The sequence below is a fragment of the Bos grunniens genome, chromosome 10 (genome assembly GCF_055505025.1).
Source record: "Bos grunniens cultivar Pamir isolate PY7600 chromosome 10, Bosgru_T2T1.0, whole genome shotgun sequence".
NCBI lineage: Eukaryota > Metazoa > Chordata > Mammalia > Artiodactyla > Bovidae > Bos > Bos grunniens.
Genome location: NC_141174.1, coordinates 87,722,586 through 87,745,056, shown reverse-complemented (window position 1 = coordinate 87,745,056; position 22,471 = coordinate 87,722,586). Strand labels below are relative to the sequence as shown.

Sequence of the window (22,471 nt, the reverse complement as noted above, 5' to 3'; positions counted from 1 at the left end):
GCTTCCCATCGCGGTGGCTGTCTTTTCATGGAGCACAGGCTCTAGGGTGCACGGGCTTCAGTAGTTGTGACACATGGGCTCAGCAGCTTGGCACACAGGCTTACTTGTCTTGCAGCACGTGGGATCTTCCAAGACCAGGCATTGAATCTGTGTCCCCTGCATTGATAGGTGAATTCTTAACCACTGGACCACCAGGGAGGTCCCTATATAGTTTTCCTGAAACATTTGAGAATAAGTTGTAAGTGTCATGACCTTTTACTCCTAAATATTCCAGGTGTATTTTTCTTAAGAACAAGTATATTCTTTTAAATCACCTCTATATACTGATCAAAATCAGAAAATTAGCACTGATACATCATTATTACCTAATCAACAGTCCTTATTCAGGTTTTGCCAGTTGTCTAATAATACCCTTTATAGACCACAAGAAAAAGTTTTCTTGTCCAGCATCCAGTCTAGGATTATACATTATAATAGATGTCATGTGTCTTTAGTCTCTGCTAATCTAGAACAGTGTCTCAGTGTTTCTTTGTCGTTCATGACCTTGATGTTTTTGAAAACTACACTGCCCCAACACTCTGATCATACGTTTTTACCTTGGCCTGAATGCTTTTTCCACTTTTCCTCACATCAGTGGGATCTGCTGCTCAGAGCCTGGCACTTCAATAAAGCCCTCCTGACTGTTGTTAGGGGAAGCAGCCTTTACTCCATCCATTGCCTTCATTAGTTAAGTTTTTAAAAATGTCTCTCCTTGGTGGGAGGGAGATTCAAGAGAGGGGGGACATAGGTATACCTATGGCTGATTCATGTTGATATTTGTCAGAAATCCCAACACAATACTGTAAAAGCAATTATCCTTCAGTTAAAAGTAAATATGAAAAGGAATGTCTCTCCTTGGTCATAAATGTCATGACTTAACTTTTTTTTCATATGCAGAAGTATAGAAAATAAGTGAGAATCTGTGTCCCTTTTCCCTGTCCCTGTCCTCCCCCTGTACACTAGCACTGAGAACTTTGGTGTGACTGGACTCCCGAGTCGCTCTGTGTGCGCACATACTCGTTTCTTTCGTATCTTATCCTCAGAACATTGTGAGTTTATTAAGTGAAGGAGCCTGTAGCTTGTACATTCAGTATCCCTACAGTGCCCGGCATGGAAGGTGTTCAGTAAATGCTTGTTGGTTAACAGACTTTTGAAGGAAGAAATTATGGTGGATATGATTGTGTGTTTAAATGTGGAAAATTCCTCATAAAAACCATCATTGACCCGTTTTCTCTTTCTTAAATTTAGGTTGTTAAAGGCCTTACTTATTTGTGGAGTTTAAAGATTTTACATAGAGGTATGTAGTGAGCTTATGAGCTCTGACTTATTTGGGGGTAGGGTGGGGGGCTCTCTGGAAACCTTGATTTTTAAAGTGAATTAGATGATCTCATATTTAAGCCAGGTGATATATTTGATAGTAAGATGGCGCCTTCATAAATGTTATTTTTAAAAAATTTTATTCCTTAACAGCTCTGATATAGATTATATACTTGGTATTATATTTTTTTTGTGAATGATGTTTACGAAACACATAAAATGGTATTTCACAGTATTTGGAAATGACAGGATCTTATTTTTCTTAACTCTAGTTAATGAAAAGCCTTCACTTTCTAGCAGTTGTATCCCTTCCTTTTGTTAACATTTCAATTATCCTCATGCACTGTTTCTTAAGAGGCAGCTTCACAGACCTTGAAAGTGAAACTTGAAGGAATTGGTGAATGCATCAGCAATTAGTCTCCTAAGTCTATTAACAGAATGCATGAAAAGAATTACCAGGTAACTGTTGAATGTTGCAAAAGGAACCTCCTTTCGCACTTTTTAATATTCCCAAAATGTCTGAATTCATTTGGAGCAAATTATTAAGTGAGAAACAGACTATAAAAAAGCAACTGCAAGTTGGCCTAATGTTAGTAACTACTGTTTAAGTTTACACATCTGTTCAGCCTAGCTTTATGCACATTTGGAGAATGCAACAGCATACACATTAGATGTGATTAAGGGAAAGTTTTGTTTGTTTTTAAGGTATAAGCTATGAGAGAGAAAACAACCGATGCCTGCAGTTGTAGCATCACATCTGTCACTAAGGGTTTTTTGTTGTGATTGTGGTTGTAGTTTTAATATCCTAGTGATTGCAAATTTTTGTTTAAATTCTCCTTCCTCTTTTGGAGAGGGTCTGTAGATATTGACATGCAAAACTTTCAGTTCAGTTCTTGAAGGTGTTTATGCTGATTAAATGGAATTATAAACCAAGTTTTTCTTTAAAGCCAGTCCACTCTATTTCTGAGTATATAGTTGGTACAAAAGTTACATGTAGAGAGAGTGAACCAACTGTGTCAGAATTATTCTTCCTGGGAATAAATAAACATGTTAGTACATCTGGTGGGTGAGAAAAAGTGGAGCATTTTCTCCCCAGGATTAAAAGAGAACAGTCTTTAATGTAATATGACTTATATTCCTCCCCTGTACTCCAACTGCCCCACACTTGCAAACCCATAAAGTGGTTATAGCCATTTTAATAGGAGTTAGCACAGTGGTCAGTTCTTGTCATTTTATTGATTTTTATGAACATCTGCTATCCTTTTGACAAAGGAACTCAAGGAAGTCATCAGTGCTCAGCAGCAGAACCTTAATTTAAAGGCCTTTGCCATGGAAATGCAAATGTTATTATTAAAGTGACCCTTAGGCTCATCCTGTACTCTGGGCGTACAACATAATTCTGGCTTATAGGGAATTCTCACTTATAATAACTTTCTATGCGGACTCTTAGTAGCACTAAGAACTATAGTAGATAGGGAAATGCTATTCAGTTATTCTGCAGTCATCTTTGTTTTTCTTCTTTAAAACCATTGGTTTTAGCTTCACTTTTTGTCTGGAAGAATAATGGAATTTTTCATTTGAAATGGTGTCTTGATAGACATGTCTAATGGATTTATGTCTGCATCTAAAAATAAAGACTGAAGAGTTGGTTAGAGTCCTGTGCAACCACCCTGTGTCCCTGTGGGCAAGTGTGGCTGAGCAAAGCCTCTCAGAGGCAGATAGGTCCTTCTCCCCAGCTCTGGATGCAGTTTGGGCTGAGAAGGGTTCTTTGATCAGTGATGTATGAGGGCGTTAGTGGTTTGACTGATTAAGGTCATAGAAGTTTCAAAAAGGAATCCTAAGCCTGCACTTCTCTTTTCAGTCTGTGCTAGCCAGTCCAGTTCCCACAGAGAGTAACCACTATAAGATGCCACTGGTTATGGGTCAAGGTTATCGGTGAGAGGCTAAGTGGGGATTCTGGTAGTGGGCCCACTAACCCTCTCAAGGAGTTTCCATTTTTTTAATTTATTTGTTTAACTGAAGTACAGTTGATTTACGATGTTGTGTTCAGGTATTCAGTGTGTTGTGTTCAATGTTCAGGTATACGATGTTGTGTAGGATACAGCAAGATGATTCATTCATACACAGATTTTACACAAATATACACAGATTTGTACAAAGATATACAGATTCTTTTCCCTTATAGGTTATTACAAAATATTGAGTATAGTTCCCTGTACTATAGAGTAGTTCCTTGTTGGTTATCTATTTTATGTATAGTAATGGGTATATATTCAGTGTTAAGTAAGTATCAATAAGTGAATGTGCGTCTGTGTCTCTCTCAATGCAAAGACTGATGAATTACGGTGCAGATGGACAGTTATTCCCCAGTAATTATGGGTCCTCAGCTATAGAAACAGTGTGCTGTCGTAGTTTACCTTATTAAATATGTATGTTTAGCTTTTGAGTTTCATTGTTATTTGTGGAAATTTTACCTTCTGGATTTAAAAGTACATGTTTTTTACTGGAAAGTGGAAGAAGCCACGTGTCCCAGGAGACTTTTGTAAAGCTTTGTAATGAGAAATTTACTCTAGATTGAGTAGTTGTTAACTTAATATTTTAGAGGTTTTGTCCATATTTAATAACTTGGATTTCATAAAAATAAGATTAAAGATGCCTTTATATTTACCAAAAGCTATTTAATTTTCTCCTTGATTAAAAAATTGTAGCTTTCTAGATCAGTTCAATCAGGCAATTAAAGATCAGAGCTTTTAAGTTCAGCTAAAGCAATTAAATAGGTAATATACTTTTTTTATACACTTATGCTGTATAGGCTTATTGCTGTACCTTCATAAAAGCACATATCCTTGTTTTTGCTTTCTCGAAATGAATGGTGAGGGGAGTTCTAGCTGAATATGTTTCATGCTGTCAAATCAAAGACAGTGGTCCTTCTCTGGCAGGGGCTGCGGGGAGCCTGGTACAAGCGCTGTGAGAAGACAGAGCGAAATGAAGACAGGGAAAGGCAAACACTCATGAGCGGGCTAAGCCTCCTTTCCTTTGTCTTGTCTAAGTACCTGTATTCTCCTCTGACAGTTGGCTTCTTCCTCACCAACCGCTGTCCCTAAAAGCCAGGATCCTTATACTCAGGAACACAAATTTCAGAAGACTAAGAAATGGATATGTATTCAGTAAAGAGGACAAACTGTCTCTCACATTTCAGTGGCTTCCCTGAAGTACAGTGGTCCTGGATTTGTGACTGTTAAAAAAAATTATGCATATAGAAGTATATAATATATTGTGGAGTTTATATTGTAAAAGATAGTTAATGGCTTCCAGACAAGCTGTTGAAAATTGAGCCTTTCCTATAGAGCAAAACCCCATGAGGACTGTAGAGCAGGACAAAGCCTGAGCAGCAGCAGTGACGGGCCACCCGTCCGTCCTGTGGGCCTTGTTAGTCTGGTGCAGGTCAGTTTATTTGTGTATTGTGTAAAGTGGAAATTTTTTTAGGAATTGAAGTGTACAAGATCCCACCAACCCATAGGGGATCATCATATATTATATTCAATCAGGTTTTACTGATGTTTATTTTGTTCTTTTAACAATCTAGTTGATGTGATATATACGAAAGTTTTTATAAACTATCAGATATTACTAGTGCAGGTATGTTTTAATTATATAATAACTATTATTAGAATTATTGGAGAAGGAAATGGCAACCCACTCCAGTGTTCTTGCCTGGAGAATCCCAGGGATGGGGGAGCCTGGTGGGCTGCCGTCTATGGGATCACACAGAGTTGGACACGACTGAAGAGACTTAGCAGCAGTAGCAGCAGCATTATTAGAATTAACCACTTTATTCTGTTAATAAGCTTATCTCATTTCCAAATCAATCCAGGGAGAGAGTTTATTCTACTTTGTATTACTAGGTCAAAAATTATGAAAATCTTTTCTTCAAGAAAAGCATGTGATATCACATGAAGACATAATTATTAAAACTGTTTGAAACATCCACCAAGATTAACTACTGTGGAAAAAAATTGTCTTTATTAAAAAGCATTTGTGTGAGCCCTGTAAGCATAGCATGTACTGACTGAGTAAAAACAAAGAAAATGAACAGTGAGAAAGTCTGTTAGGCCAGATCCAACATTACAGCAAATATTGCAGCTTAACTTCAAAACATACATCGCCACTAATGAGGTGAGAGCCCTGCATATTAATAAACCTACAGCTCCAGTCACAGCCATCATTACCCACATCAAACATAAATACAAGATTAACACCTATGCCATTTCTTTGGAAGATGTGAGAATGCCCTGGCAGTAACTGCTCTGTGTTTCCCTGAGGATAAAAAATAGAAATGGAATGGTAATGAGAATAGAACTTGGATTAAGAAAATAAAATTGGCAGTCAGGCTGGGGCAGTCTTACACAGATGGAGAAGTTTATAAAAAGAAAAAAGCCTAGATAGTTGGTGTCCCAGGATATTTTTTGCATATACAATCCTGGTTAGTTTCATTAATTTTCTCTAATAGGAGAGCTTTCTCATATAATATATATATATATATATATATATATATATATATATATATAGTTGTATTACTCTGAATGTGAATGCTGCCCAAATAGATTTATGTTTGGAGAAACTAAGTCTCGTGGTTTCAATATACATGTTAGAAATTTTATTTTCTACTCCTCTTATTATTTTTTTTATAACACCGGCCTCAATACTTATCTTCCAATTGGTGTTGTCATAGACACCAAAGCCAGTTTTTTAAAATTATTTTTAATTGAAGGATAATTGCTTTACAGAATTTTGCTGTTTTCTGTCAAACCTTAACATGACTCAGCCATAGATGTACATATGTCCTCTCCCTCTTGAGCCTCCCTCCCATCTCCCTCCCCATCCCACCCCTCTAGGTCGATGCAGACCCCCCGTTTGAGTTTCCTGAGCCATACAGCAAATTCCCGTTGGCTATCTATTTTACATATGGTAATATATGTTTCCATGTTCCTCTCCATACATCTCACCCTCTCCTTCCCTTTCCCCATGTCCATAAGTCTGTATTCTGTGTCTGTTTCTCCAAAGCCAATGTTTTTAGTTTTTTCATTGAGCAACTTTTTATCTCAACTGTGTTCTAGGCACTTGTCTATCTAGTTGGAATATATTGATTTACATAAAACAAAAGATTCTGACACTCATGGAACTTATCTTCTAGGTTGGGAAGCCATCCATAAATAATGAACATAATAAAAATAAATAAGTATAGAGTATGTTAGAGGGTAGTCATTAATATAAAGAAAAGAAAACGTAGATGAACTTAGGGGAGGCAAAAGACGGGTTGCAGTGTTCAGCAGGTAGGCCTCACAGAGATGAGATTGAAGCGAAGGCTTAAAGAAAGAGAGTTACTAGCCGGGAAGGTATATGGGAGAACAGAGCAGAAGATACCAGTGGGAGGTGCATAATGTGCTCATGGAACAGCAGGGAGGTCAGTGTGTCACACTGAGGACATGAGAGAGGGTGCGGTCAGCTGTTAGGCAGTGTCGCGGTAACCAGGTGGGTTATAGAGGCTCAGTTGTGAAGATGTGGAGAAGTGGTCAGGTTCTGAATATATATATAAATGTAGAGTTAGAATTTCTGGGTGGGTTACTTAGGGATTTTAAGAGGAAGAGAGGAGCTAAAATTGCTTCAACTTTCAACAATAGCTCAATGTGATAAAAATGTTTCCTGCCACATTTTTTTCCTGCTAAAAGAGAGACTTTCTTTAAAATTAAGGAAAAAACTGGTAATGCCAAGTGCTGACAAAGAATACGGAGCAACTGGACTCTCATACATTGCTGGTAGGAATATGAAGTGGTCCAGCCACTTTGGAAAGCAGTTTGATACTGTCCTCCAAAGTGATTTGGCAGTCCCATGCCATATGGCTTTATGTGTAATAGCTCCAAACTGGAAATGACTTAAGTGTCTTTTAGCTGGTGAATAAATAGACTGTAGTACATCCCTACATGGAATACTACTCAACAATAATAGGGAAGAAACTGCTGATTCATGCAGTGACACAGATGCATCCCGCTTCCTTATGCTCAGTGGAAGAAGCCAGACTCAAAGGGCTACCTGTTGTGTCATTCCACTTCCATGACATTCTGGAAAAGGCAAAGCTATAAGGATGGAAAACACATTGGTGGTTGCCCAAGGTAGAGGAAGAGTTGACTGTAGAGCTGTGAGGGACTTTGGGGAGATGTTGCAAATGTTCTGTATCTTGATTTTGGTGATGGTTATATGACTGTACATGTTTGTTAGAATACTTAAACTTACACATCTAGAGAGGATGAATTTTACTGTAAATTATATTGGACCAACCCAATACCTCAGTAAATCAAACTTTCTTTAAAAAAGGAAGAGAAAAAAGGCAATCTCTTAGTTCTTAGCAGTGCAGTGGAATTTCTACTTTAGAAAGAGATTTCCCTGCCTAAAGAGACAGACCATTCTTTCAAGGGGTCTGGTTGATTCTGTCTTTATTACCATATCTTGTAATGCCTGAAAAATCCTACTTAAGTTTGGTCTAGCAACTCACTAGCTTGAAAGACAAAAAAAGGAAACCCTCAAGGTTTGCAATGTCAGAAAGAGAGGGGGTGGCAAAAGAAAGGGAGCAGGGGGAAAAGGAAGGAAAAGAGAAGAAAGTTGCTGTTGTCCTTGGTCAACAATTTAGAGCATCTAGAAATTGGACAGATTTTTCTTTCCTTAGTTAACCCATTTTTTCCCCCTCAGATATTATTTAAGAACTGCAAATGTGCACCACTGAATTGGCCTGACTTGGGCAGTTTTAAAAGTTCAATTTCTAAGAGGGAATAGGTTTTATGTAAATTCCCAGTCCAGTCCTGTTGACCGATTGCCTCATTGTGTGACCCTGGAACAGCAGGTGACTCCTGCTCTCTAGGCATCAGTTTCCTCATATATATGATGAGAGGATGGCCAGATGATCATTCAGGTTCTGACAAGCACCAGGATTCTGGATTCTTTGCTTTGTAACAGAAGGAAATATGATATCTTAACAAGGTACAAAGCAAGTGAGGTATGGAGAAGAAAGAAAACAAATGAAAATCCCTGAGAGTAGCTTTTCTATGAAAATTGTAATAATAGTAATAATAACAGTAGTGAATATTAATTAGGTGCTTACTGTGTACTAGGCCCTGTTCTAAGTACTTAATGTGTACAGACTATTTTGTGTTCCTTCAAAATGGGGAACTCTAGGAAATAAATATTTTAGAACTAAAGAGGCTTAAATGCAGACAAATAATTGAGAATTAAAGCAGTGTGGCTTATCTAAGAATATGGTTGCTTTCTAAATCAAACTGATGGAATCAAATCAAAAGATAAACTCTTTATGGGGAAAAAGTTTTTAAATTGTAAAGTATATTGAAAATAAAATATTATCATGAACAAAAAGTTACAGAAAGGACATATAGAGTCACAACTTAGGTGGAAAACAAAGGAATTAAAAAAAAAATTTCTATTTTGAAATAATTGTAGCTCCACAAGAAGTTGCCACCAGAATGTACAAGAAGGTCCCCCTCAAGGGCACCCTTTTTAAGGAAGGAATGTGTAAGAGAATTGGAGGCTGATAACATAGAAGAGTGTAGGCAGGTGAATGTTATGTATATTTGCTAATACCTTTTAAGTGAGATCAGTGTAAATTTTAAAACTTAGAGTGTTATAAGAATATTTATGTTATATTCCAAGTTATGTTTCATTTATTAAATGAAAGAAAAGGAATGAACTTGTAGAAGTAAAACCTCTGAATTCCTTAGGAAATGAGCTTTGATATCAAGGTGGTAGTGTTAAAAGAATACCTTAGTGTATTTAAAAGTTGGAAATTGTGATGGGGAAAAGTTAGGAATGATCATTTGCTGGATTCTTTAGGGAAAGGATTGTTGGAAAACATTTCTATCAATAGGAAACTCACCTGGTTAACTTGAAGTATTGTATGAAGAAATGTAACATACACAGACTTTCATAACCTCTTTTGCAGAGTTTTACATAGTTGGTGCTTACCCATACGTGAGTTTTATTTTTGCTATCTAGAGGACCAAACACAGGTTTTAAAAAGACTGGTTTGAGCAACCCAAGACGTTTTAAAAGAAACCATCCCCAGTTGGTTTTATGTTGTATTATGTGATGATGAGAGGACTGGCATGCACAGGCTCCTTCCCTGGGCTTTGTGACTGCTTAATCAAATGTGTCTGGAAGGAGGCGTTTATGTTAAGCATACGTTAAGTGCTCATGGTGGAAGCACAGTTATAGCTAGGCTCCTGTTCAAATCCTTTAAATAGTATCCTTTAGATGTATACATTAATCATATGCCAGTGATGTAGTAGATTGTAACTTATGAGCACTTGTGTTTTTGGAGGGAAAAAAAAAAAAGGTTTAGCCCATTAACTGAAGCAAACAAACTAGTTCAATGACTCTGGGTTGTTGATTTTATGTTGGATATACATAACCTGGCAAGTATCTGTTACTTGCCACACAAATGAGCATCTCTAAAAATTAAGCCTCCTTCCCCACTTTGCTCATTCATTCTCTTTCCCTTGAGTAATCACTAGAAATTTCTGTATTTCTGGTAATGATTTTCAAGACAGGAAACCCCATATAGCATTGCTTAAAAGTGTTTTTTTAAAGATTGTATGTCTAGGGTATATAAACAACTATCAAAACTCAACAGCACGCCCCCAAACAATCCCAATATAAAATAAAATATTAGAAGAAACATTCCACTGAAGAGGATATACAAATGGCAGATAAGCACAGGAGAGGATTTCAGCATCATTAGCTGTTAAGATAATGCAAATTAAAGCCACAGCAAGGTACTACTACACACCTGCCAGAATTTTAAAAATAGCGATAACATCAAATGCTGGCAAGGATGCAGAGAAATTAGATCACTAATACACTGCTGATAGGAATGTATAACGATGCAGCCCTGCTGGAAAACAATTTGACATTTCTTAAAAATCTAAACACACAACTATCATATGACCCAGCACTTGCACTCCTGGGCATTTATCCCAGAGAAATGAAGACTTACGTTCACACAAAAAGCTGTACATAAGTATTTATAGTAGCTTTGTTCATAACAGCCAAAAACTGGAAACAGCCCTGACATCATTTATGAGTGAATGGTTAAACAAGCTGTACTCCATTCACACCATGTACTACTACTCAGCAGTAAAAACGAATGAGCTTTGGATATACACAGCCTGGATGAATCTCCAGAGAATTATGAGTTAAAAAGAAAACCTAGTCACAAAAGATTACATACTGTGTGACTCCATTTTTATAAAATTCTTGAAATGACAATTACAAAAATGGAGAGTAGGTTAGTGGTTTCCAGAGGCTAATGAGAGGATACAGGTGTAGGAAGGAGGTGGTGTGGCTGTAAAAGATGTGGTGATGGGCACATTCTCTGTCCTGATGGTATCAGTGTCAATATCTCATTTGTGATATTGTACCAGAGATTTTTAAGATGTCACCATTGGGAGGAAATGGGTAGAGGGTATACAGAATGTATTCTTTTATTTATAACTGCATACGAGTCTACAATTATCTCAAATTAAAAAGCTTAATAAAGAAAGAATATGTGGTTGTTCTATGATTGTCTGTGTTGAGGTGGTATACTTAATCAGAGAGGACTGATATTGTGGACTTAGTTTCTCTTTCACCCATGCATCTGTGATGGGATTTATCATAGACAGAGCCATCCCTTTTAGGACATTTCTAAGAAGGTGAGGACCCAGGGAGATTGTCATGCAAGCCACTTTCCCTTCTCTCTGAAAATGAGTATCAGTGAAAATCTTAGGCAAGAGAAGTCATGTTCAATACAGGGAGGGATTACAAATAGTCTGAGAGGGTATTTGCTGCTGCTGCTAAGTCGTTTCACTCTTGTCCGACTCTGTGCAACCCCATAGACAGCAGCCCACCAGGCTCCCCCATCCCTGGGATCCTCTAGGCAAGAACACTGGAGCGGGTTGCCATTTCCTTCTCCAATGCATGAAAGTGAAAAGTGAGAGTGAATTTAGTCCCCTGTAAATACCTATCCTAAGATGCTTCTGCCTGGCTGGGGATTGGGATTTAAAGTAGATTATGTTGTCATTGTGTGTTTGACTCACAGTTCTTTATGGCACCCAAATATATGCCCCTCACCTTAATGGTGAGCCGCTGTCCAACAAGCCAACATGAGGCCTCTGTGGTCTGTTGCGTGTTGGAGTGACTAAGCCCTGCTCACAGCTTTGTCTTTTAATCTAACTATGAAGTTTTAGGGTTTCTTCAGACGGAGAGGGAGAGCAGCTGTGTGCCAGGTGGTTCCTGTTGGTAGAGGGTTGGAGGCCACAGTATGTTTGTAACACTGATTGTGTGCCAATGTATATTTGTTAGGTGAATACACTGAATCACTGTTTTCTGGGAATAATTTTTTTCTCCTGGAGTTTTTTGTAGTGTAGCTGAATTGGAAGTCATCCTTTGTTCCTCTATTATTACAGTAAGATATTTATCTTCAGATAGAATATTCTGCCAAGAATGTTTAGCAAGCAGTTAAACCTCCATGGCTGTCCCTTTCTCTAAAGGTATGATTTAAGGTGATCAGCACCATGGAAATGAAATCCATTCTTTTGCTGTTGGGGAATTAAATTTCTTCTCCATTGGATGCGGTAATTATTACTGTTACTGTTATTATTTTTTGAGTGCCTTATTTGTACTGTTGTATTAGATCTTTTGTGTGTATCATTTTATTTAAGCTTCTTTATAACCCTGCACGGAAGGTGTCATTGTCTTCCCATTATCAGATGAAGAAACTGAAGCTTAAAAAGGATAAATAACTGAATCAGGAGAAAAGTGATAACTGGTTGGTAGCTCTAGATTTCGGAGAAGGCAATGGCACCCCACTCCAGTACTCTTGCCTGGAAAATCCCATGGACTGAGGAGCCTGGTAGGCTGCAGTCCATGGGGTCGCTAGGAGTCGGACACAACTGAGTGACTTCACTTTGACTTTTCACTTTCATGCATTGGAGAAGGAAATGGCAACCCACTCCAGTGTTCTTGCCTGGAGAATCCCAGAGACAGAGAAGCCTAGTAGGCTGCCATCTATGGGGTCGCACAGAGTCGGGCATGACTGAAGCTACTTAGCAGCAGCAGCAGCAGCAGCTCTAGATTTAGGGTCAGATCAAGATTTAAGTTCTGCTTCAGCTTCTTAATACAACTCAACTATGTGACTTTGGATCAGTTTTAACCTCTTTGAGATCATAACACTCTGGCACATAATAGCTATGTTATAGTTCAAATTACTGCTTATCAAGATGAGCAGCAAGAGGTTAAGTGAGAGAATAGTTAGAACCTTCCTCAATCTTCTCTCCTGTATCTACTTTATGTGATAAGTGAAAAAAATCTAAAGTAAGCATATGATAAAGATCAACACAGCTATTCAAGGCCAAAACTGGGATAGTAACCTAGCCCACAAATTCAGATGATATTTATCTCATAAACATAATGCTCTTTGCTAGGGTTTAAGAGTTAGGATTGCAAACTCTAGTTGTATGGCTTTGAGCAAGTAATTTCACTAACTTGAGTCTCAATTTACTCACCTATAAAATGGGGTTAATAATAGACCTATCTCAAGGGTTATGATGAGAATTCAATAAGCTACAGAACACATATGATGATAAATGCATTTAGCTTGGCATATAGCAAGTGCCAGAGAAGTATCAGAGAAGGCGATGGCACGCCACTCCAGTACTCTTGCCTGGAAAATACCATGGACGGAGGAGCATGGTAGGCTGCAGTCCATGGGGTTGCTAAGAGTCGGACACAACTGAGTGACTTCACTTTGACTTTTCACTTTCATGCATTGGAGAAGGAAATGGCAACCCACTCCAGTGTTCTTGCCTGGAGAATCCCAGGGACAGGGGAGCCTGGTGGGCTGCCGTCTATGGGGTCGCACAGAGTCGGACACGACTGAAGCGACTTAGCAGCAGCAGCAGAGAAGTATAATCTGCCCTAATTTTTGTTATGCTTTAGAATAATTTACCATAGTTGGTCTTCTGGACATGCTGCTGTTGCTGCTGCTGCTGCTAAGTCACTTCAGTCGTGTCCGACCCTCTGCGACCCCATAGACGGCAGCCCACCAGGCTCCCCTGTCCCTGAGATTCTCCAGGCAAGAATACTGGAGTGGGTTGCCATTTCCTTCTCCAACGCATGGAAGTGAAAAGCGAAAGTGAAGTCACTCAGTTGTGTCCGACTCTTAGGGACCCCATGGACTGCAGCCCACCAGGCTCCTCTATCCATGGGATTTTCCAGGCAAGAGTACTGGAGTGGGGTGCCATTGCCTTCTCCGTCTGGACATGCTACTTCAAGTCAAGTCTATAATCAAAATATATCTTATAATTTATTTATGTGGTATTCTGTTGCTTCCTTTCCTTCTTCAAAGAAAAGATTTTGTAATCATAGGAATCTTATGTCTTGGAGTATCTTAGATTCATGGGAAGTAGGTAGTTAAGAGCTGGGGGCAGAATATAGTTCCCTTCTGACTCCCAGGAACCTCTTCCTCCATACATGGTATTTCCCATGCATCAACCAGAGAATGTTGCTGGGTAGGATCTAAGATCCACTGTGTTAGAAGGGAACCTGTTTTACTTACTACTAAAAGGAAGGCAGAATTGAGAGGCCTAAGCCTTTTTGTCTCTGGTATTAGTCTTATAAATGCCACGTGTCTCCTGCCTTTATCATATATAAAGAGAGAAAACCAATGTTTGTTGCTTCTATTCAGAACTGAATCATGAGACTGTAGACAATATCTTCCATTTAGGATGGCTAATTATGCTGCTTAATTTTATTTAAGGCTTTTCCAAGAATATTTGTATGGCCTACCCTTTACTGTGTGATGGAATGATTAGAATACCTTTTATATCGCATTGTGGTTTTCTCTTAAGTGTGTTCCTGTTGTGCACAGATGCATTTGTAACACAGAGTGTCATCATAGTCTATATTTAATTGTACCTGCTGTTCTCATTCATTAGGATGCAGTCCCCAAGAAATAACTAGATAGATATATTAGTTGTCTTTTCATAAGACAATTAAACATAATAACATAATGAAAGAAGGTTGCTGAAGCACACTGGCATAGTGTTAGGAGAGCTTACCAGGAGTGAAGACCTGTAATGTGTCCTCCAGCTCCTGGTAAACTGAGTGGTTTCGTGGCATTCAAGCAAAATATTGTAATTGCTTTATAGAGGGAAAAAATTGAAGAGAAGTTTATTTCTGCTTCCATTATCATCCCACAAGAGAACCACATGCTGTATTTTAAAAACTGAGCTCATGTTTTCTTAAGGATTACATGGTGCCCGTTTCTAAAAGCGTTCAGTGAGACTTCCACTCGAAAGCACAGAGCAAACTAAACATTTTAACTATAAGACACAATGGAGACCAGAAGGGAGCAGAAGTCAGACGCATCACCAGAACCTGATATGAATAGACCACAGCAAAAACAGAATCCTCAGTTTGCATGAATTTCCTTTTCTGAAAAGAGAAAGCATAGAGTCACGTATGCAAAGTGATTTTCTTTGGAACTAAACTTAAAATTGATGTATAGAGCTCTATATAAAGTGCATTGGATTACTCCAGTCGTAGTTCTGTGAAAGGGATTTTATTTATCTGTTTTGAACAGCCCCCTCGGTACCCAGTCATTTCCTGTGGAGGGTTGTCTCCTGCTCTGACCCCTGCTTGTGCTGGGGGTGGGGGCTGGGCAGTGGGCGGAGGAGCCTTTTGTGAAGCGCTGCAGAAAGCACATGCTCCTGTGGGCCTTTATTATCGAGCTTCAGCTTGATGCTGTTTGTGTGGGTTGTTTAATGGCTAATTGATGCAGCATGGATAGGATATAGTTTCCTGCATGAGGCAGTTATGGGTGGCAACATGGGTTTGTCTCAACATGATACCAATTTCCACAGTCAATTTGGTCAATTCAGTGAAGGGGAAAGAAAAAAGAGTCAGTCCAGCCTGAAAATCAGTCAAAGGAGTACTAGAGGTTATTGAGGCAACTATGGTTGGTTGATCAAAATTTTCATGTTTGGCCCATTTGTTTTCACATTTTGTATACATAGCCTTAGTCATTTTGGGAAATAATCTTACACACAGAAAAGTAACATTTAAAATTTAGTATCTTTTAAAAAATACTTATAATCACAATCAGGTCTTCTAGAATGTGTTCGTTTTGAGAGGGAATAACCATTTTAACCATTGATATGCAGTGTATGATTAGTATAAAAAACTCATGTTTTATAATTTGTTATAAATAGAGTAAGAAGGTGACCACAGGGATCACAAAGCACCGGAGAAACTATGGAGAAGTTAAATAATTGTGTTTGGGCTGATTTTTAAAACTGCTTTATTGTTATGTAACTTATATATCATAAAACTCACCCATTTTAAGTGTGAGGGGTTTTTAATAAGTTAGAGAATTGTGTTGCCATCACTGTAATCCGTTTGAGAACATCTCCCATCATCCCAAAGAGGAAGCCACATGCCCACTTGCGTTCAGTTCCTGTTCCTATCCCCAACCTCCAGAAACCACTAATCTGTTTTCTGAACTTATAGATTTGCCTTTTTTAGACATTTTACATAAATAGATTTATATAACATGAAGTCTTTTCTGTCTCACTTCTTTGATTTAGCATAATCGTTTTGTGGTTTATCCATTTAGTAACATGGATATGTCAGCAGTTCATTCCTTTTTTAAAAATGTCTTTTTAAAATTGAGGTATAATTGACATACAACATTATATTAGTTTCAGGTGTACAACATAATGATTTAATATTTGTATATATTATGAAGTGATCGCCAAAATAAGCCTAGTTAACATCTGTTACCATACAGACATAGAGAATTTTTTTCTTGTGATGAGAACTTTTATGGTTTATTCTCTTAGCAAATTTAAAATGTGTAATACAGTATTATTAAATGTAATCTCTGTGTATTAAATTGCATCCCTGTGACACACTTATTTTAAAAACAGATGTTTGTACGTTAGACTCCTTCACTCATTTTGCCCCCCTTGCAAATCCCTCCTGCCTCAGCAAATACCAGTCTGTTCTCTGTATCTATCAGTTTGTTTTGCTGCTCTTGTTGTTGCTGTTAGATTCTGAAAAGTGAGATCACATGGTATTTGTCTTTTTTTGATTATTTAAGTTAGCATAGTGCCCTTGAGGTCCATTTGTGTGGTCTCAAATGACAAGATACCATTTTTTTATGGCCAAAAAGTATCTCATTATATATACCACACTGTATATAGTACATATGTATACACCACACTGTATGTGCCACATTTTCTTTATTCATGAACATTCAGGTTGTTTCCCTGTTCAGTTATTACAGATAATGGTGCAGTGGACATGGGGGTGCAGATACCTTTTGGAGTGAGTGTTTTATGTCCTTTGAATGAATACCCAGAGGTAGAATTGGTGGATCTTATGGTGGCTCTGTTTGTCATACTTTGAGGAATCTCCGTACTGTTTCCCATAGTAAAAGTGAAAGTGTTAGTCACTCAGTTGTGTCCAACGCTTTGCGACCCCACGGACTGTAGCCCGCCAGGCTCCTCTGTCCATGGGATTTCCCAGAAAGACTACTAGGAGCGGGTAGCCATTCCTTTCTCCAGGGGATCTTCCTGACCCAGGGATCCAACCCACGTCTCCTGCACTTCAGGCAGATTCTTTACCATCTGAGCCACCAGGGAAGCCCATGTTCCATGTACCAATTTACATTTCCATCAGCTGTGACCAGGGTCCCTTTTCTCCACATCCTTGCCAGCAATTGTTATTTCTTGTCTTTTTGATAATAGCCATCCTAACAGATGTGAGGTGGTATCTTATTGTGGTTTAGATTTGCATTTCTCTGATAATGAGTGATGTTGAGCATCTTTTCATGTGTTTGTTAGCCATCTGTATGTCTTCTTTGGAGAAATGTCTACTTAGTTCTTTGGCCCATTTTTTGTGGTTTAGATTTGCTTTTCTCTGATGATTAGAGATGTGGAGCACCTTTTCATGTACCTGTTGGCCATCTGTATATCTTGTTTAGAAAAATGTCTGTTCAGACCCTCTGTTCATTTTTCAATCACGTTGACTTTTTTTTTTTTCCTGTTAGGTTGTCTCAACTTTTTATATATTTTAGATGTTAACCCTTAATCAAACAGGGCTTCCCCAATGGCTCAGAGAGTAAAGAATCCACCTGCAATCCAAGAGACAGGAGACAGGAGTTTGATCCCTGGATCAGAAAGATCACCTAGAGGAAGAATTGGCAACCCATTCCAGTGTTCTTTTCTGAAAAATCCCATGGACAGAGGAGTCTGGTGGACTCCACGGTCCAAAGGATCACAAACGGTTGGACACGACTGAGCACACATGCAGACAGACAGACACACTTTAATCAGATACATTATTTGCAAATATTTTCTTTTATTCATTTGGTTGCTTTTCCAGTTTGTTGATGGTTTCCCTTGCTCTGCAAAGCTTTTAAGTTTGATACAGTCCCACTTGTGTGTGTTTTGTTTTTGTTTTTTTTTTGCTTTTGTTGCCTCTGCTTTTTTATTTTTACTTAATTTTTTGGCTGCTATGGGTCTTCGTTGCAGCACATGGCTTTTCCTCTAGTTGCAATGAGCAAGGACTGCTCTCTGTTTGCAGTGCACAGGCTTCTCCTTGTGGTGGCTGCTCTTGTTCTGGAGCACAGGCTCTAGGGTGTGCGGGCTTCAGCAGTTGTGTACACAGGCTTAGTTGCACCACAGCATGTGGAATCTTCCCAGACCAAGGGTTGAACCCATGTCCCCTGCATTCCAAGATGTTTTGTTTACCATGGGACTACCAGAGAAGTCCCTGTTACCTTTGCTTTTGATGTCAAATCCAAAAAAAAATCATTGTCAAGACTGATGTCAAGGAACTAACCCTTCTGTTTTCTTCAGGGGCTTTTATGCCTTCAGGTTCTATATGCAAGTCTTTAGTCCATTTTGAGTGAAATTCTGTGTATGTTGTAAGATAGTGGTCCAGTTTCATTTTTTAAAGTGTGGCTGTGCATTTTTTTCAAACACCATTTATTTAAGAGACTCTCTTTTATCTCTCCTTTGAAGAGTCAGATATTTTTGTCTGGTTTTGGCATCAGGGTAATGCTGGCCTCACAAAATGAGTTTGGAAGTGTCCCTCTTATGCTATTTTTCTAAAGAGTTTGAGAAGAATTGGTATTCTTTATTCTTTGACTGTTTGGTATAGAATTCACTAGTGAAGCCAGCTGGTTCTGGTCTTTTGTTTGTAGGAAGTTTTAACATTACTGATTCAATCTCCTTACTAGTGTTTGGTCTCTTTCAGTTTTCTGTTTCTTCATGATTCAATCTTGGAAGTTTGTATGTTTCTAGAAATTTATCCATTTACTAGTAGAGGGATATTTGGATTGTATCCAGTTTGGGATTATTACGAATAATGATACTGTTCATACACAAGTCTTTATTTGGTTGTATGTTGTATGTATCTTTCTTGAAATATTTGTAATCACAATGAATCAGATCACATAATACACATCAATTTTGAAAAGAAATAACCATTTTCCATTGATACATACTGTATGATCAGTGTCAATAATTAACTGATATTTCATACTTTATTAAAATAGGAATGCAACCACAGAGATTATATGGTAAGTTTACATTTAATTTTAAAAGACACTTTGAGGCTGATTTTTATTTAGTTACAGGCTCCTCTAGAAAACCACCTGTTGCATGACACTGATATCCTATTTGTAAGTTCTGCCATTTTTCCAACTTCCCAATAGTTTTCTAATAATCCTCTACATGCGTGTATGCTCAGTCACCTCAGTCATGTCTGACTCTTTGCCACTCGATGGACTGTAGCCTGCCAGGCTCCTCTGTCCATGGGGTTCTCCAGGCAAGAATACTAGAATGGGTTGCCATGTCCTCCTCCAGGGAATCTTTCTGACTCAGAGATCAAACCTGAGTCTCTAGACTGCTGGATTGGCAAGTGGATTCTTTTCCATTAGTGGCACCTGGGAAGCCCCTAATAATCCTCTAAGCACTGCCTTGGAGGTAATCAAGAAGACTGAAATGGCTGAAATTTATAGAGCAGAGTCCTAGAGAGGAAGGAACTGTGCAGAGAAAGAGCTCAGGAAGTTACGTGGAAGTCTCCTTGAGTTTTTGGCCAAGTATCAGCCTCTGCTTTTATAGGGTGAAATCTTAAAAAGCTAGTAGAACTCATATAGTGAAATTTGCATCTGATCTAATATATCAGATGATTCACATCTTGACTTTCTAGGGTAAGAGTCATTGTCATTACTGATTCTACAGAGCAGTAGCTTCCAGTATATATAGTATATGTTTCTCCCATTTATTGTGTTTATTCGATGAGTCATTGAGCACCATTTCTTTGACAGGCACTGCTAAGCACACAGTCTCAGTTAATTTTTGTAACAACTTTTGTCAATATAGGAAGATCAGATATCACCTTTAATCTTATATATCATACACTTACACATACATATTCACTCTCTCATACACATGTGCCCTCAAATCCTTTTTTGAAATAAATAAGCTATAATAATTAAGAATTTATTTAGTTAGCCTAAATCTGAATTCATGTAATGGAATTTGAAGCAAATGGAATCTTTTTATGTTGGAATTTGCTTCAAATTCCATCACATGAATTCAGATTTAGGCTAACTAAATCCTCTGATTTAAGTTTCACTTTATCTGAATAAAATAATCCACCTTATATCTGAGTCATCAACAAACCTAGTATATAGTCAATGAATTTATCTCTTCCATGTTTGGAAGAGATGGAAAAATTATAGAATTTTGATAACAACTTCTATAATTCTATAGAATTCTATAATTTTATAGAATTCTATAATTCTCAAGAATAGTTCCAGGAATACTAAAATAATTTTTGTTGTTGTTTTGGCTTGTTTTCAACTTCATTCCAAGCCATGAACAAGAGCACAACAGATTAGGCCAGAAACATTACTTTTAAGAAGACAGTTGTAACTATGCTTATTTTAATGCAATTTCATGTTATGGAAAACAAACAACTGAGAGCATACAGCTTTTCATTCAGCTCGCTTAAAAACATCATAGCCTTTCTTCTGTAAGCAAAGCACAAAAAAGATGAGTCTTTAAAGTGACTGATTATAAATGGCAATCATCAGGGCAGCTGTAAGTCATTTTGGTTTAATCAGGCCATTAATTATTAGGGTTTATCAATTAGTTTTATTGAAGGCAAAGGAGCTTAAATGAATAGTGGAGCATTGATTTTAACTGAGACATTTTCTAAAAGAAAATACAAATGAGATGTGTAGAATCTGAAATTATATACAGGTCCTTTTCATACCACTAAAAAGTAACAAGCTGCATCTAATGTAAACCGTAAACCTTTAGTGAAAAACCAAATTAACTCTAATTCCTTTGCATTATACATAAAATAACACATTTTAGTGTTTCCTAATTTGAGGTTTGTTTTGTGTTGGCCACAAAGTCAACATTATGTCAGATAAAGTGAAATGAAGGTTCAATGTAAAGTTATCCATTTGTGATATCAGGTATTTCCTATCCTCTTTCACTTTAGAAGAATCTTAGTTGTTTTATACAGATAAGGCTGTATAGGAGTCACTGTAGATTCCTGTTGGCCAGATCCTCTCAGGAAAAGCAGAGGTAACACAGAAAGTGTGTGTATTTGCCCACGTGGGCACATGTGTGTGACAGAGTGAGTATGTTTGTGTGAGTGTATGATATATAAGATTAAAGGTGACATCTGATCTTCCTATATTGACAAAAGTTGTTATAAAAATTAACTGAGACTGTGTGCTTAGCAGTGCCTGTCAAAGAAACAGTGCTCAATGAATCAACAAATAAATACAATAAATGGCAGAAACATATACTATATATACTGGAAGCTACTGCTCTGTAGAATCAGTAATGACAATGACTCTTATCCTAGAAAGTCAAGATGTGAATCATCTGATATATTAGATCAGATACAAATTTCATTATATGAGTTCTACCTGAAGGCAGGCTTCTTGCCGAAAGACTAGCACTGTTCACAGAAGAACTAACAATGATTCCATCACATGTGTCTCCTGTCACAATATTTTCCTACTTCTTCAGTGAGATTTCACAGTAAGATGGGCTTTTTAATGATGATGTGACAAATATTTAAGTTGCAGCAGTTGTCAACCTATGTAGATTATCAGTAGTTAAGATGCAGTTCTGTTTAACAATTTGGAGTGAAAAGTGAAAGTCACTCAGTCATGTCTGACTCTTCGCAGCCCATGGACTGTAGCCCACCAGGCTTCTCTGTCCATGGAATTCTCTAGGCAAGAATAGTAGAGTGGGCTGCCATTTCCTTCTCCAGGGGATCTTCTCGATCCAGAGATCAAACCCAGTTCTGCTACATTGGTTCTCTGCAAGTAAGTTAACTACCTGCCAGTATCAAGTTTCACACTCTTTAAAGGATTACAATAAAATCACTCAACAACATAATGCAAATATCTGGCATCTAATAAAAATCAGCACATGAAAAACATTTTTTTTTCTTGTGACAGTGAATGAAAGACCATAACCAGAAAAATAATCAATCAGTAGAAATGAGACTCTCATGAGGTGGATGAACCTAAAGCCAGAGTTATACAGAGTGAAATAAGTCAGAAAAAGAAAACAAATATAGTATATTAATACATATATTAATATATGGAATCTAGAAAAATGGCATTGATGAGCCTATTTGCAGGGAAGGACTGGAGATGCAGATATAGAGAATGGACTTGTGGACACAGTGGGGGAAGGAGAGAGTGGAATAGATGGGGAAGGTAGTGTCAACGTGTATACATTATCAGGTATAAGATGGATAGCTGGTGCGAAGCTGCTGTGTAGCACAGGGAACCCAGTCTGGTGCTCTGTGATGACCTGGAGGGGTGGAAAGAGGGAGAGGGAAGGGAGGCTATGAAGGGAGGAATGTATGTATAATTATGACTGATTTGTGTTGCTGTATGGCAGAAATCAACACAACATTGTAAAAAAACTTTTTTTACTTAAATTTTAAAAATAGGCAAAAAAAT

The 22,471-nt window shown here is 37.9% G+C and overlaps 1 protein-coding gene across 4 annotated transcripts in view; it reads left to right on the top strand.

Annotated features, from left to right (window-relative positions):
- MAP2K5 (mitogen-activated protein kinase kinase 5) overlaps positions 1–22,471 on the top strand; it is a 282,322-nt gene that overhangs the window by 132,599 nt on the left and 127,252 nt on the right. For all 4 annotated transcript variants that reach the window (XM_086322839.1, XM_086322837.1, XM_086322838.1 and 1 more), the window contains exon 13: positions 1,288–1,336. In XM_086322839.1, the coding sequence (XP_086178965.1) occupies positions 1,288–1,336 (49 nt within the window). The remainder of the gene's footprint in view (positions 1–1,287; positions 1,337–22,471) is intronic.